Source organism: Hippopotamus amphibius, chromosome X (assembly GCF_030028045.1).
Source record: "Hippopotamus amphibius kiboko isolate mHipAmp2 chromosome X, mHipAmp2.hap2, whole genome shotgun sequence".
NCBI lineage: Eukaryota > Metazoa > Chordata > Mammalia > Artiodactyla > Hippopotamidae > Hippopotamus > Hippopotamus amphibius.
In genome coordinates, this window is record NC_080203.1 from 80,424,202 (window position 1) to 80,440,991 (window position 16,790).

General features: G+C 40.3%; 1 protein-coding gene across 1 annotated transcript in view; it reads right to left on the reverse strand.

The window, feature by feature from the left end:
- AR (androgen receptor) overlaps positions 1-16,563 on the reverse strand; it is a 187,411-nt gene extending 170,848 nt beyond the window's left edge. Inside the window, exon 1 of the mRNA XM_057718446.1 lies at positions 15,005-16,563. Coding sequence (XP_057574429.1) covers positions 15,005-16,563 — 1,559 coding nt within the window. The remainder of the gene's footprint in view (positions 1-15,004) is intronic.
- Positions 16,564-16,790: the final 227 nt, after the last annotated feature.

The following is a 16,790-nucleotide window of genomic DNA, read 5'->3' on the forward strand; positions in this document are numbered from 1 at the left end:
AGTTATTGATAGGCTTTTAAATTGTTAGCAAGTGACTGTGGGAATCACCTACTGTGAGTTCAAACTTCTTCCCTGTATACATGATTTCCAACAAGTCCAGCTTCTTCTTGAATACCTTCAATGAGGGTGAATTTACTACTTATGTGATACTACCAAAGGACATAAAGGGTGTGATGAATAAGAAGAAGGAAACTAATAATATTCCAGCATCTACTAAGTGGCATGCCCTTTATCTAAGCTGTTTTATTTAGTCTTCATAATTATGCTATGAGGAGACAGTTACACAGATGAAGGAGCTGAGGCTCAGAGAGGTTAAGTTACTCACCCAAGGTCATACAATTGGTAAATGGCTGTGCCAAAACTGAAAGCCAGGTCAGATCTAATTGCAGCATCCTTTGTACTTTTCTTTAGTCCCTCCTAAATGAGGAGGAAAAGCTCTTGGAGTAAGGAAGGCTGTCAAGATTTTCCCAGGTCCCTGATATGACAGGAATGGCAAATTCAAGTGCCTAGAACAGTCAAGCAAGTAACTTCAATGAATAAAGCGGGCTGTTGGTGTCTGAGCAAACTGGAAAGTACATGCTCCATCTAGAGGAGCACTTGCTCCTCACTTCCAGCTAGTTATTATCATGCAGGAATGTAGTCCCAATAATGCCAGATCTTCATTTCCAAAACTGGAAATCTGAAGTTTAATGTGAAATATTAGCAACTAATTTGATAAACACACACACACACCCCAAAACTCATCTGATCCTTGTTGGAAACTTCCAATATAGGGTGAATCCACTATGATAAAATGTCTTCCTTTTACTGAACTGCAATCTATCCGCATTGGTTTAGCCCTTTGGGGTACTACAGAAAATATCTAACTCCTTTATTCCATGACAGCCCTTCAGATATATTGAGACAATATTTATGTCCATTGCTCCCTGCCTCCCCTCCCACACCCAACTCAGCATCTCAGCTTCTCCATGCTTTACAAGAGGAGATGGCCCATGAATAACTAGATGGAACACCATATTGTAAATATGGTCTGACCAGAATTTACTTCCTTTATTCTGAATCCCATATTTCTATTAATTGAACTTATGATCCATTATTTGTTTTTGGCAGTTACTACGATTGACTCAGATTCACTTAATAAATAAATATTTATAGAATAGCTACTATGAGCCAAGCTCTAAGCTATGTGTTTTGCAAAACTTGCACAAATATATCCATGAAACAACCTTTGCCATAAAAGTGTACAATTTAAAAAGATATATGACAAGCACACAAATAATTATAATTTAAGAACTAAGTACCATATCAATGGAGAAGGAAAAAAGGGCTGAATCTAAAAGATATTAAGCACTAACTCTTGACTTATACCCAACATCCATTATGCATCGTCTTTTGATCCTCTTCTTGCAAAAGTCTTATAAATCTAGAGATTTCGAGCTCTAGTTTACAGATGAAGAAAACTGAAGCCTACATTTTTTTAACCATATATGTCATAGAGATAACTTTTTTCAGTGGATTAGGGGATAAGAAATTTCATCTCATGTGAGACTGTATTTGAGCTAAGGTTAGAAGAATGGATAGTATTAAAATTGGGATAGCCTTGAAGGCCAAAGGAATAATAGGAAAAACAAGAAGGTCAAAGGAAAAAAAGAGTGAGAATGGTTTAAGGTGACAGATCCATTTGGCTGGAGTTAAAGACTTTTGTAGGGGAATTATAGGAATCAAGGCTGGAAAAGTAATACAGATCATGAAGAGCTTTGAACACCAGACTTAAAGAATTTGTGTTTTAACCTATAGGCAAATAGAGAGGGGCTGCAATTTCATACATGCATCACACAACTGCTCAGCAAGGCTTCCGCTGTGCTAAGCATTGAGAATACAGAGATAAATTAAACAGAGTTCTAACCCTCCAGGAGCTTACAGACAAATGGATGTTTAAAGGAAGATACTAACAATATTGTATCTGAGCTTTGGGAAGGTTAATCTGGTGGGATGAATACAATACGAATCAGAGAGCAGGACAGAGGACTAGGGAGAGCAGGCATGAGGTCACTGCACTAATCCAGGCAAGAGGTGATGAGGACTGGAACTCAGGGAGAGGGAATGACAGGGAAGGCTTTGGGAAAAAGCAACACATCGTTTCACTACCTTAATTCCCAAAGCCTCCTGTGCAGCTTTTCCTAGACACTGTGAGGTCATCTCTGATGATGGCATATTTTGAGTCAATCTAGCACCTCAGCAGGTGTCCAAAACAAATAACGTATGAAAATATGAGTATGGTTAAGGTTTTTGGTTTATTATTAGGTAGTTGGTGACTAAAATATCTCAGTCTAATTTTTTTTTTTAATTTAAAAGACTGATCAAATGGATTTTTCAAATGAACAACTGGAAAATTGAACAGACTCCACACTTGCTAACCTTTGTATTTTTAAACAAAGATGAAAGGGAAGGAGGGGGGTAGGCAGAGTAAACAGACTCAGAATATGTTTTGGAATCCTTTCTGCAACCCAAACATCAAACATCAAGAGTTTCCATCTTACTCCCAACTCTCAGTTTATGAGACCTCATCGTCTAATTAGAGGTTGGACAATGCTTCAGAGAAGTAGATCAATATGACACTTTTGGAAAGATGCTTTCTCTTATGTTCTGCCAATTTGCAAAAGAAATGTCTAAGTAGTTGTCACTTATATGAGTGGGAAGATTGCACCTTCCTTAAAAATATCTGGAGAGAAGCAGATTTTCAGAGTAGCCTTCTTCCATTTCCACTATAACAAAAAAGTCATCTGACAACCACATTCATGACTTCCTATGGGATCCTGCACAACCAATTTGGGCTAGAAGAACAGAGGCAGTATGTTCTCATACTGGAAAGTTCCCTTTCTTATTTAGGGAAAATCCTATATGCTGACATTTTTTCCTGACATTTTTGTTCCTTTTGTCCAATGCCTGGAAGAACATGAATTCTGATCATTATCCCCATTCTCTGTACAATCTTGCTGATGCAGAAAGTTAATTAAAAAAAAGGTAAGAGTCAGGACAATACAGAAGGAGGACTAGAGGGAGACAAGTCAGTGTGAGAATAGAAACAGATAAAGTGCAAAGAGGTTTGGCAGTCTGGAGTCTCAAGTTCAAGCTCTGGTTCTACTAATTACTCACTATGTGCCCCTTGGATAAGTACCTTTCCTCCTAAAAGTCCTTAAAAGAAGCTGATGTATTTTTAAGGCCATGAGTTGCTCAACGTTTGAAGCTCAGGCACAACGTTTTTCCATTAAAAAAATTCTGTAATATGAATAGCACTCCTTTCCCTAAATGTAGTGGAAAATAATATAAGTTGGGGAGGAGAGCTACCCAGATTCTAATATAGGCTCTTTCACTTACTTGTTCTATAACCTTTGACATGTTACTTGATTGTTCTGTTCCTATTCACTCATCAGTAACATGGGAATGATAACTGTAATTACCCAAGGGAGTTATTTTGATAAATAAGTGAATTAACACATGTAAAACACGTAAAAGAGTTCCTGACTTCAAAAAATCAGCTATTTTATTTTTTATTTTTCTTACCTTGGTTTCTCTCCTGTTTAAGCAAGCATTGAATTGCCTAGGTTTGTAGTGAGCTTTGAGATTTTCAACCACCTTGGAATCTCCAGGCCTTTTTCAATAATTTCCATAGTTCTGCTTTCCAATCCCTATTGTAAATGATCAACTTCTTTCCACCACCCCCTTTATGTCCCTGACCCTCCACTTTAATCTCCAGGCACTCAGGTATTCCATGAGGATAGGTGGACTATATAGGGTCAGTGCATAATGAGGTCACCCTAGTCACCAGTCCTTTGAGATAGTAGAGGTGGATGACTAGCTAATCTGAGAAGCTGTTGGTACTAAACAGTGGTTAGAACCCTGCAGTTACAAGCCAGACTTCTGCTACTTCCTAGCTGTGTGACCTCTGGGTAAGTCACTTAACCTCTATGGGACTATTTACCAAGGTTTTCATGAGAATTAAATTGGTTAACCTATGTAAGGAACCAAAATTTGGCATACAGTAAATGCTATTATTATTGCTATTATAATTCTTTGTTCTGAATGGGGAATCACTTTTCCAACATAGAATTTTCCAAAGAAGCAACAGACAACTAACCCTCAGAATAGACTCTGACTAAAACTAGCTTTTTGTGTGACTTTGGTCAAATTCCTTTCCATCTCTGTGCCTCAGGCACCTCATTCATAAAATGACCAAACTGGACAAGATCCATAAACTCTAATATTCTACAATCTCAGGTCATTTATGTTCTGGATATCTATAAGTTTCAGCTTAGATCAAAGCTCAGTGGACTTTAAAAGTCTGCTTACTGCATTTTTCATGGATAAATTATTTTGGTGTTGGTTCAGTAAAAACATAATAATAATATTTTGGTTTGACTGGAGGCAGCAGCCAATCTGTGTGGTGTCGTAGGTTTTTATTTATTATTTTAATTACCTTGTTTAAAGTTTGGGCAAGAAGAAGAAACTCACTCTACCCCCAAAATGAGGTCTTAGAATAACACTAAGAAAAGAAGCACCAATCTGGAATCCAGGAGAACTGAGTTTGTGCTCTTGTTATGTTGCCAGCTTGTTGTTTCACCCTAGGCAAGGCTCCACTCCTCTCTAGCAAAAGGGGAGAAGCGAGAGGGCACCAAAGGTCTAGGTGATCTCTAAGGTCCCTTTTAATCTCCTTGAAAAGCAGAAAGCTAAAGGCACTGCATGAAAACTGAGAAGAATCCAACAGGATGTTCACCAAAAAACTCAAAACTTTATACATCAAAAATAAAACTATCCCCCCACAACACACACACATATACCAGCTTTACTTACAATCTTCATCATCTCAGTAAATGGCAATCACGTCTTTCAAATTTCTCAGATCAAAAGTTTGGCAATCAGCCTTGATTTCTCTCTTTTTCTCACAATGAGTATCTAACCCATCAGTAAATGCTGTAGGATCTACCATGAAGACACATCAGGAATCCAGCTACTTCCCATCTCCTCTACCAATAACACCTGGTCTAAGTCACCATTATCTCTCACCTGGATCACTGCAGTAGCCTCATCTCCTTGCTTCCCCCTTGTTCTTACAGAGTTTTCTCCACACAGACAATCAGTAAACAAACAAATGTATAAAATATCGAAGAGTGGCAGATGCTTTGAAAAAGAGAATCTATTAAAATATCAGTCAGATCATGTTACTTCTCTACTCAAAATCTTCTAATGACTCCCAATATCAGAGTGAAAACCAAAGTCCTAAGGAAGACCTGAGATGTCCCTCATTAACTCTGATTTTATCTCTTACCACTCTCCATTTACTTAAACCTCCATGCAGACCTCGCTGCTATTGTCCATCATACAAAGTATGCTCTTGCCTCAGGCCCTTTCTACTTGTAGTTGCCTGTTTCTGCAATATTCTAACTCCAGATATCCCTATGGCTCACTTCCTAGTTTCCTTCAGGTCTCTGCTCAAATATCATCTTCTCAGTAAGGCCTTCTCTGACCAACAAATATAAAAAAGTCCTTCCCACTATTAATCTCTATTCCCCACACTCTGCTAAATTATTCTTCATGACATTTATCACCATCAGATATATTCTACAAGTCTCCTCTCAGTGAACTGTAAACTCCACGAAGGGAGGAATTTTCGTCTGCCTTGTTCATTGCTGTGTCATAGGTGCCTAGTACAGAATTTGATATACAAAAAGCTCAGTAAGTATTTGTCGAATAAATGCAGTCTATAAAGTAGGATAGCAAGACTGTTGGCAATTTGAATGTCCACACAACCGAATCCATCAGTCCAGTGAGTGGATAAAGGACCCAGAAGCCTTAAGAGCTTCATGAATTTCTATTGATACTAGTCAGGGTTATTTTGCTTCTCTGACTCTCCTGTTTCCTATCTATGAGGTGAGTGACCTGTGTGATAAAAAAGCAACACTTGATTTGAGGAACAAAGAGTGGGGCTGAAATCCCAGCTCTGCTACCTTGAAGCTGTTTGACTTTAGACATGTTACTTAACTTCTCTGAACATAATATTTACAATGGGAGTGAGAGTATTATAATAGTATGAAGAGTATTAAAATACAGTAAACCTGGCTATTCGTATAGGGTAGAAACGAGGATGAAATGCAATAATGGAATATGAAACCATTCTGTAAACTGTAAAGTGTTACTGGAATATGTCCAATGTCACTGTTCCCTGCTCCACATTCAGAAAAAGGTGTGAAGGAGTCAAATAGTGCTACTGAAAATCTTTTGCATTTTGGAAAAGAACATCCCAGATAAAATATTAAGTACCACTGTAGCTTATTTATTGTCTGGTACTAGGTGGTTCTGGCTCAAGTTATCCTGTGATATGTTGAATCCACCAAAGGAGGCCAACTATTTCCAGAGAAACCCTGTCACAGGACACTTGCAGTCCCCCTAGCGGCCAGATAGTAGGACTACAGTTCCACAAGCAAGGAACATAACTTGCACAAAACAGAAGCCATAATTAAGGAGTGGATCATTTTAAAGCTACATCATCTAATTCAGCAAAGGCCTTATAAAAAAGTTTTGATGTTCCCCTTACTCCCAGAATTGTTTGATTTGTGCTCCTCGCTTCCCTCCCTTAACAACACCCTGAAACTCCATTTATAAAGAACCTCAAAGCAAGCCACCATGATCAATGGAAAACTTGAGAGCAGAATAATAATTCTTGATCTGACCACCACACTGAGCATCTTTATTAGCTCTCACGTCAAAATGAGACCCATTAATCACCCTCGATTTTAATTAATTCCTCATATATTGCAGGCTTGTATACTCAAAGACATTAAAACATGTTCTCAGCAAGTGCAACGACATAGCCAAAAATTAGAAACTAGTAACTAACTTGACTGGAGTGGCACTGTTGAAAAAGCAGAAAAAGATTCCAACCCCTTACTCAAGTTCACTCTTCATTGTCTTTCCAGAAATGCTACCTTCTGGTATCTGAAATATCCATCAAGACCTATAATCTATTGCTTGAGTTAAATCATGTCCCAACCTAATCCATAAAGGATAAGCAGCAGCCACAGGTAATACTGTTGACCACTTTAACCTATGTTGATCCATTTCTTTTCTGGATATCTACATTTTAAAAATACATACCATACAATCCAGTATCTCATCATACTGGTATCATGGTGTTGCCATTCTGTTTTGTTTTTATTTTTAACAGCTATAAGCTCCTTGAGGGCAGTGGTTTCAAGATTCTCCCTGGTGTTCCCTCTACCCTCATCTCCTTCTAGCACACAGATGGGCATATAGTAGATATTTAATGAAAAGTGGTTGACTGATTAATATTTTTTAAAAATCACTTTATTAGGGTCATCTCTAAAGACAACTAGGTCACAATAGGACCTTTTGTTCAGTGGCCTGCATTTCACTTACCATTTTTAGGAAACAGTAGCTATAGATGATTAGGTATGACCCTTAGCCTAGAGTGTTAATAAGACCAAAATTCAATCCCTTTACAGGTGAATTTTATCTCTTCTTTATGGTTATGGAGGGCATCCCTGAAAAGAAGCTCAAATTATGAGAGTAAATGAACCACTTCTTCATCCACAAATACACACTAAAAGGAGTGATGACATTTACTTTATCTAAAGGACAACATATAAAAACATAAAATTATGAGTCCAGCTGCTTACACAAACCTAATATAAACTAAATACAGCTAGCTAGTGATTTCTTTGGCTTAGTTTGCATCTGTTACCTCTTCATGTTAGTTTACTGCATAGAAATTATCATTCCTCATCCCCTTGCTAATAGTTCCCAAATCCAAGTAATAAAAAGAAGACTACTAACTGCATAAACCTTATTAATATGCTTCTTTCCTACTGTTCTATAAAGACCTGAACATTTTAGAGACACTCTTCTATTCATCCAGGAAGGGGCTGGCATAACCAATTCTAATTCATAGTTGAGGAAAATTGAGAACAGTGTCCTTATGCAGACTTCATACAGGATGAAGCAAAGTATGCTTTGCCTCTTAAGTCCCAGAGGTCTTCAAAATGTAGGTACTTTCAGTGGCATTGCAGGATACAAAGTCAATATACAAAAATCAATTATATTTCTATACCCTGGCAATGGATGATTTAAAAGGATATTAAGAAAACTGCATTCATAATATCATCAAAAATTAAAATATTGAGGAATTAATTAAATAAAAAAGTGCAAAATTTATATTCTTAAAACTACAAAACTGTTGAAAAAAGTGAAGACTACATAAATAAGTGGAAAGACATTCCATGGCCATGGACCAGAAGACCTAATGTGGAGATGGCAACACTCCCCAAACTGATCTACAGATTCAAGGCAGGCTTTATCAGAATCCCAAATGGCTTCTTTGTAAAAATTGACAAGCTGATCCTAAAATGTATACAGAAATTCAAAGGACCCACAATAGTCAAAAACAATCTTGAAAGAGAAGAACAAAATCGGAGGACTTACACTTCCTCATCTCAAAACTTACTCAAAACCGATAGTAATTAAGACACGATGGTATTGGTATAGGACCAATGTATTGTAACATAGCTCAGAGTCCAGAAATAAACCCTCACATTTACAGTCAACTGATTCTACAAAAGGGTGCCAAGACAGTTAAATAGGGAAAGAGTCAACAAATGGTGCTCTGGTGACTAGATATTTATATAAAAATTAATTCAAAATTGATCAAAAATCTAAAAATAACAGGTAAAATTATAAAACTCTTGGAAGGAAATCTAAGTGTGAATCTCTGTGATCTTGAATTAAGCAAAGCCTTCTTAGATATGATGCAAAAATCACAAGCTACATTGGACTTATACATTGGACTTTAAAATTTTAAAAGTGTGTTCTTCAATGAATACCATCAAGAAAGTGAAAAGACGACTCACAGTATGTGATTAAATATTCAAAAATCATAATTTGTTATAGGATTTGTATCTAGAATACACTTTTCAAAAACGTTTACAACTCAATAATAGTGACAAATAATCTAATTAAAATGAGCAAAGACTTTCTTTTGCAAAGAAGATATACAGTCAATAAGCACATAGAAAGATGCTTAATATTATTAGTCATTAGAGAAATGCAAAACCACTTTGAGATACCACTTCACACCCACTGGGATGTCTATAATTAAAAAGACAATAACAAGTATTGGCAGTATGTGGAGAAATCAGACCCTCATAAGTTGCTGGTGAGATTGTATAATGGTGTAGCCACTTTTAAAAAAACAGTTTGGGAGTGCCTCAAAAGGTTAAACACAGAGTTACCATATGACCCCGAAACTTCACTCCTAGGTATATACCCAAAAGAATGAAAAAAATGTTCACACACGCAAAAAATCTTGTGCATAAATGTTCATAGCAGTATTACACAAAATAGCCAAAAGGTTGAAACAACTCTAATGTCCATCTACTGATAAAAGGATAGATAAAGTGCGGTACATACATAAAATGGAAGTATTGGGAGGTGCTTCAACATGGCTGAACACTGAAAATATTATTCTACATGAAAGAAGCTAGTCACAAAAGGCCACGTATTGCATGGTTCCATTTATATGAAATATAAGAATAAGCAAACTCATAGAGACTGAAAATAGATTGGTGGTTGATAGTTGCTCAGGGGTGAGGTGGGGTTTGACTGCTAAGTGATTAAATGTTCTAAAATTGATCACGGTGATGGTTGCCCAACTCTGAATATAATAAAACCCATTGAACTGTATACTTTAAATGGGTGAATTATATATTGTGAATTATGTCTCAATAAAGCTGTTGATTAAAAAAATAAAACGCAGGTACTGCATGGACCTAAATTGGCAGCATTCTCAAGTAACTAGCATTTTAGAGCCATAAACTTATCCAGATGAGCCACTGGCAACAGGAATCAGTGTGAGAGAGAAGGGATGGCAGCACTCGTGAGCATGCAAGGAATCACGCATAAATCCCAGTCTATCATCTCTATGTAGCAGCCACTGAAAGTAGCCCTTACTGAGCAAAAATCTAAAACATCATATCTCAGGTGGGAAACCTCAAAAAAAAGTTGGGAAATGCCACTGTAGAGAAGTTTTCTCACATGGTAAACAAATGTTATAGAAAATGCAACAACTTGTACTCCCTCAACCAGCAAAGGGATGTTCACTAAGCACCCTCCTGGCTTAGTCAAACTTACAAGAGTGCTAGTGAATAAACCGGAAGACACTAGGTCCTTTATTTGAAAAGTGTATATAAATATGAGATTTCATAATTCTCTTCAATATAACAAATGCCAAACAATACTGATAATTGTATGGAGCTTTACAAGAAATGAGGGGAAAAAAAGTCAACTTTGTGTCTAGGATGAAGATAACTTACTCTGAGTTCAGCAACTCGGAACTTGATGTAATGCTGGCAGGCAAATTCTGAGGTAGAATAATTTCTTCAACACCTTTCTTTCTTTAAATGATTAATTTACATATAGCATCACCATATTAGCTCAGCTGGACACTTCTAGCAAGCACCATCACATACAGATCAGGTACTACTTGTGAAAGCACCGCAGAAGTTTGACCCAGACAGAGTTGTCTCAGAAGCGAGAGGTTCCAGTTGTTCTCAGGTTTTGAGAAAAGGTTGTCAAAATAGCCCGTAGACAGAGAGAGACAGAGAACAGGAGACAGAGACATCAGCCAGCAAAATACTTCATTAAATCCCCAAGTCCTCAAGCCATCTAGTTCAGCTCCCTCAGCAACTGTTGAATCAGGCTCTAACCTCAAGGTAAAAAAAAGTGCAGCTATTCATTTTGCAATCTCCTCAAGTCATCTAGTCTTAAAAGAAAGGTGCTGAGGTTGATCTGATCTGTTACTCCCCAGATTAAAAAAAATTCTTTAGGGGCATGTCACAGGTGTAATGAGAAAAAAATATCCTGAAAAGTAGAAAGAAGAGTCTATATTTCAATGTCAAAAGCATGAAAGAGGAAGAAAGAAAATCGGGGACAGGCAGCACTTAAGGAAGACGCAGACAAAGAGAAAATGGTGGAGGTAGGGGGTGGGGAGAGGTTTCCTTTTCCCTCTCTAACCAATCTCACAAAACTTGATTTTTATTTGCTTTCTATTTTTCAGAATCATGATTTCAGGTTTGGTTATAAAATAAGCCCCTTGCTTACCACACCCACCCGGCATTCTGTTCCCTGCTTAGCAGAGTTCTGAATGAAACTGATGGTCTTGATATCACCATAAATAACAACAATAATAAAACTGTCCATGTCCCTAACTCCAACTCACATAATCCCATCAAGAGCAGCCACAGTACAAGTAAGAGTCAGGAGATCACAGAATTTTTTGGTTTAAATGCATATATATTTATCAGATGAGAAAATTACTACACGGAGGTAAAACATTTCAAAAAGCAAATTAAATGTGCCAGCAAATTCAATATATTAATATCAAAGTTTACAGCTCAAAAAGAATGGAAGTCTGATGAGGCAAAATTAGCACTGGCAAGAAAGCACCCTTAAATGACCCTGCAACTGGAAAGCTGCAAACTTCTTCCAAAATATCTCTCACTGATATCAACCTTTGGCCGAGCTGAGAAAGATACTCTGTAGACAACCAAGAGAAGAATTCTATCACTACATTTTGCACATATTTTCAAATGGGGTACCATCCATTGTGGCTATTGGGTCCTCGGGTTCTGATTACTGGTACCCAGAAAAAACTCACCAGTTATTTGCTGACCGTGAAGAAAGGATGCTTCTTTCCAACATATTGACCCTGAAGGCCTATGGACAGAGAGCGTCATTCCCAAAGCAAAACTCAAATTTTACAAAATGGACAAACTGATCCTTGCAAGATAGTCATAAAAAAGCTGCTTGGTAACTGCGGAGAGGAGAGGAGATGGAAAGGGGAATCAATAAAATGACTTCTTCTGAAATAACTGATGGAGAAAGGCAAGATTTGCCAATTTCAAAGCACTACTAAAATACTACCTATTATGAAGACCAGAACAAATTATCAAGAGAAAAATTAATTTTTTTTGGCATCTGGATTATTTATTTAAACCCCAACTCTAATTTCTCACAGGCTCCCCTTGGTCTCCCAAGAATAAATATTTGTCATATTATTATGCTGTTTGCTAGGATATAAAGGGCCCTACTTCTGTCAAGTGAGACAGTGGTCATTAACAAAATTTTAGTCTTGTTTGATCTCTGAAAGAAGACAGATCTATAAAATATTATCAGGGTTTCACACAAGCCCTATCATTTTTTATTATTCCTTCCGTTCAAACCACATGCGAAAATAAGTAAAAAAATAAATAAATAAATAAAGGACCACCTTCGGCCTCTCTCCTCTCCGCAGAAACATTGTAGATGTATGAGAACACAGAGTTATTCCAGAAGTTATTAAGAAAAAAAAAAAAACAACACCACCATCTACAATTAAATAATGCGTACGAACACACACAAACACAACTGGAAAAGGGAAGAATCCAACAGATTATTGGAAGTCTCTAGAATGTTGAGATTTTTAACTCAAAGTTGGCATATAATGCATGCAGTACAAAGAGGGTGGAAACTCTAGCTTTGGCTTGAAAATTCCCTAGCCTTTCACCAAACTGTGCCCCTACAAAGTGAGGGAAAGAAAGAGAAGGTAAGAAATTATCAACTCTTAGATTGGGGTTGGTTGATTTCTGATGAAACTGATCCATTTTCAAGAACCTGATTCAAGGATTTTCTATATTCTAGAAATGAAAAATCTTTGTCAACTCACAAGACAGAAACGCCAGTTTTCCCTTTCACTACATTTCTATAACCAGTGCAGCAATCACAAAACGAAAAAGATTAAATAATCTTGTACTTTCTTCAGGTACTGCTAATTTCTCACTAATTGAGATCATTAATTTATGCAGGTTTTAGAAATAAAGAAGTTTTTCCATGAAGATCTGGGATAAAATTACCTAGCTTACTGCATACCTTATGGGAAGAATTTTTTAAGCGCCTTCTAGAGGCTTCTGATAATTTCAGGTTATATCTTCAAAAACACATCTCTTAAAACACACACATCTCTTAACAAATATGTGGAGTCGTTCATCTCCTCCCTGTTAACTGAGTTACTTGGGTGTTGGGAGAGGCATACATAAGAGGGACAGTTTCAGTGACTGGGCAGGTCATGAAGCACCTTATACATTCCCTCCTGCAAAAAAAACAAAACAACAACAACAAAAATAGTTCACAGTAGATGAGAGCTCCTCTGACTAGCAACAGCCCTAGGAAAAAAATACACTAGCAAGTAAATCTGTTCTTATACAATTAAGACCTTTTGTCCCACAGTATAACCACATTGCAAAAATTAAAAAAAATTCAAATTAACTAGAAAAGACTGACAATATAAATGAAGCCTTTGAAAATCCTGCAAGTCAAACCTTAGAAACCTAAAAAATATAAAGCCTGGTTAGAAGCTGTTTCTTCAGTAGCCCAGAAAATAATATTTTATGAAACCCTATCCTCATTTTTCTTTTCTAACACTGTGCTATGAACCTTCCAAGAACAGAAGCATTAGTGAAAGGAAGCAAATTGTTGGATTTAAGTCTCCAAACAAAGATGCTAAGGCTAACAAATTTTGAAAAAGTCACAGGTAAAGAAAATAGCTACAGAAACACAGAACAAGACACAAGTCCATGAAGACATCAGTACCCAGCAGATCTGAGGAGTTAGTTCCCTAGTCAATATTCCCTCCCACATGGAGATAAACTAATATCTTAGTTTGCTGGGCAAAAAAAATCTTTAATGTGGCCTCCAAAAAGCTCAATTGTGGTAAGGAAGAATTTCTAACTGGCAAGATGAAACTGAACGCCACTTTTCTCATGTCCTAATTAAAACTCTTGGGCAAGATTAAGCCCCATAGGTCCCTAACAGCTCTTACTCAATTTATTAAAGGTAACATATCATGCTTTAAAATGCAAGTATGTCTTTAAAATGAAGGAATATATTGAAAAGCCCTATTCCTCCCTCAAAAAAGCAGATTTCTGAGCACACTGGAATACCAGGAAATCCTTTAAACTTTTTTCCCTACACTTTTGTTAAGTCAGACTCAAGTCTGGTTAAACTGTTCATTAAAAGAACATTCTCCTTTTTATAGATCTGATGAAAACTCGAAGTAGGAACTGTGGATCTCTTGTAATCCACAGAGAAAATAAACACTTTACAAGAGAAAACCAACCCTACCATCTAGTTCCAACACAGTCAACCTGTGAGGGCAAATCCTGCCCATTGTTTACCAGGAAAGTTGTCATTTGGTTTTCCCCTACCTTTGCCTGCTCTAATCATGCCTGGTTGGAGTCTTTTTCCTGACCTCCAACGCTGGGGCAAGACCTCTTTGTTGCCAGCAAAGGGACTTCACCCCTTCTTCACACAGAGGTCCTCAGAAACCAGAGACCACCTTCTTCCTGTAATTCCATACTCCATTTCATCTCTTTGGAGGAGGCGGGTTGAGAAAAGCTTGGGCCACTCATTTTGCCTCTAACCTACCAAGACCAGCCACAGCCTGGGGGACTAACCCTAACAGACCTTAAGAGGAAAAAGTGCCGATATTTCTTGCCCAGTTTCTTTGATTTGGGGGAGGGGAGAAGGAAAAGTAGTGGAGGGCTTAAGGGCTTTATTTCTGAAGATGGCCCTTGCAATTGGATTTAAATTTGAAGCCCGCCGGACATGGAGTACCAAGTGGCAGGGGAGACTTTAGAAGGCTGGGGGTGGGTGTTGTCAAGGAATCTGGAAGGTCTTGCACCACCGCCCTGGGCTTGCAGCGGTAGGGATTGAGGCACCCAGTGGGGGCTCAGAGTGTAAAGGTCGAACCTTTGGTAGGCCAGGAGTCCAGGGGAGGCTCCAGATTTAGGGCGGCTCTTTCTGTGGAACCCTGTTCAGTTCGCCCAGGAACAGAGTGTTCGCGCGGGGAGGAGAGGGCTGACTCTAGGCTTAAAGACATTTTTTAGGAGGAGAAACTTACCGCATGTCCCCATAAGGTCCAGAATAGCTCTCCATCCAGGGGCCCATTTCGCTTTTGACACAACTGGGATTTGGATAGGGCACTCTGCTCACCACGCCGCCAGGATACCACACATCGGGTGGGGGAAAGTCGCCTTCTTGGCCCGCCAGCCCCTGAGGTGGCCGAGTGTAGCCATATGGGGCTACAGCCCCTGCCTCTCCTGCGCTGCTGCCCCCGCCTCCGCCACAGGGCACATAGAGCTGGCCTTCTTCAGCAGTGAAGAGAGTGTGCCAGGAAGAGGAGGCAGCGGCTGAGGGTGAGCCTGAGCCCGGTCCTGCTGCACCCCCGCCGTGCAAGCTCGCCAGGTCCCCATAGCGGCATTGCGCCGCCGCGGCCGCCCAGGCGCTGCCATAGTCCAGCGGGTTCTCCAGCTTGATGCGGGCATGAGGATGGGGAGGCGGCGGAGGGGGAGGCGGCCCGGCCAGGGCTAGCGGAAAGTTGTAGTAGTCGCGACTCTGATAAGCTGCTACCTCGTCCAGTGCTCCAGACTTGTAGAGAGACAGGGCGGTTGGCAGCTCAAGTGTTCCCGAGACCCCTGCTTCGCCGCTGCCAGAGCAGCCCAGGCTCTCATTGTCCAGCCCTTTGGTGTAACCTGCCTTGAAAGGGGAATACTCAGCAGTCTCTTCGGTGCCCTTGCCCGGGCCATCATCCAGCAGAGAACCTTTGCATTCAGCCAACGGGGCACAAGGAGTGGGACGCACAGCTGGTGGACATCCCAGGAGCGGGGCATACATGCAATCCCCCCGAAGCTGTTCCCCAGGACTCAGATGCTCCAATGCCTCCACACCCAAGCCCATGGACACCGACACTGCCTTACACAACTCCTTGGCACTGTCCGAGATGGTCGAACTGCCCCCCAGGTAACTGTCCTTGGAGGAGAGGGAGGCCCCAGTGGCCTCCCTAGCTCTCCCGCTGCTGCTGCCTTCGGATACCTCCTCTTGCTGCTGCTGCTGCTGCTGCTGCTGCTGCTGCTGCTGCTGCTGCTGCTGCTGCTGCTGAAGAAGTTGCATGGTACCCGCCTCGCTCAGGATGTCTTTAAGATCGGTGGAGCAGCTGCTTAAGCCCGGGAAAGCGGGGCCCAGCAGGGACAACGTGGATGGGGCAGCTGAGTCATCCTCCTCCGGTGGTGCTGGCGGCTGCTGCTGCAGCCCCTTGCCGGCGGCCGAGGCAGTTCCCGGCTCCGGGACGCAGCCGCTCTCCGGGAGGCCCTCGGGGGCTGACTGCTGTTGTGAAGGCTGCTGTTCCTCGTCCAGGGCCAGGTAGCCTGTGGGGCCTCTGGTCTGGACTTGGGGAGAGCCATCCTCAGTCTTCTGCTGCTGTTGCTGTTGCTGCTGCCGGGGACTAATCTGCTGCTGCTGCAAACTGGCGCCGGAAGGTGCTGCGCTTGCGGCCTCTGGGTGCCTGGGACCCGGGTTCTGGATCACTTCGCGTACACTCTGGAACAGGTTCTGGAAAGCTCCTCGGTAGGTCTTGGATGGCGGCCGGGGGTAGACCCTTCCCAGCCCTAAGTGCACCTCCATCCTTAAGCCTGACTGAATCTTCCACCTAATTCCTTTATCCTGCTCCGCTTCTCTTGCTGAGAAGAGTTCAACAGGCTGTGACGCGTAGTCGCTGCAGCTAGTTGCCCACCTGCGGGAAGCTCCTGTGAAGGAAACTTGCAGGAATAACCACTCCAAAGAATTCTGACAGCCTCAAAGTCTCGTGCAGAGGAAACACGCGCTGGACACAGTCTTGCCTGGTAGGCTCA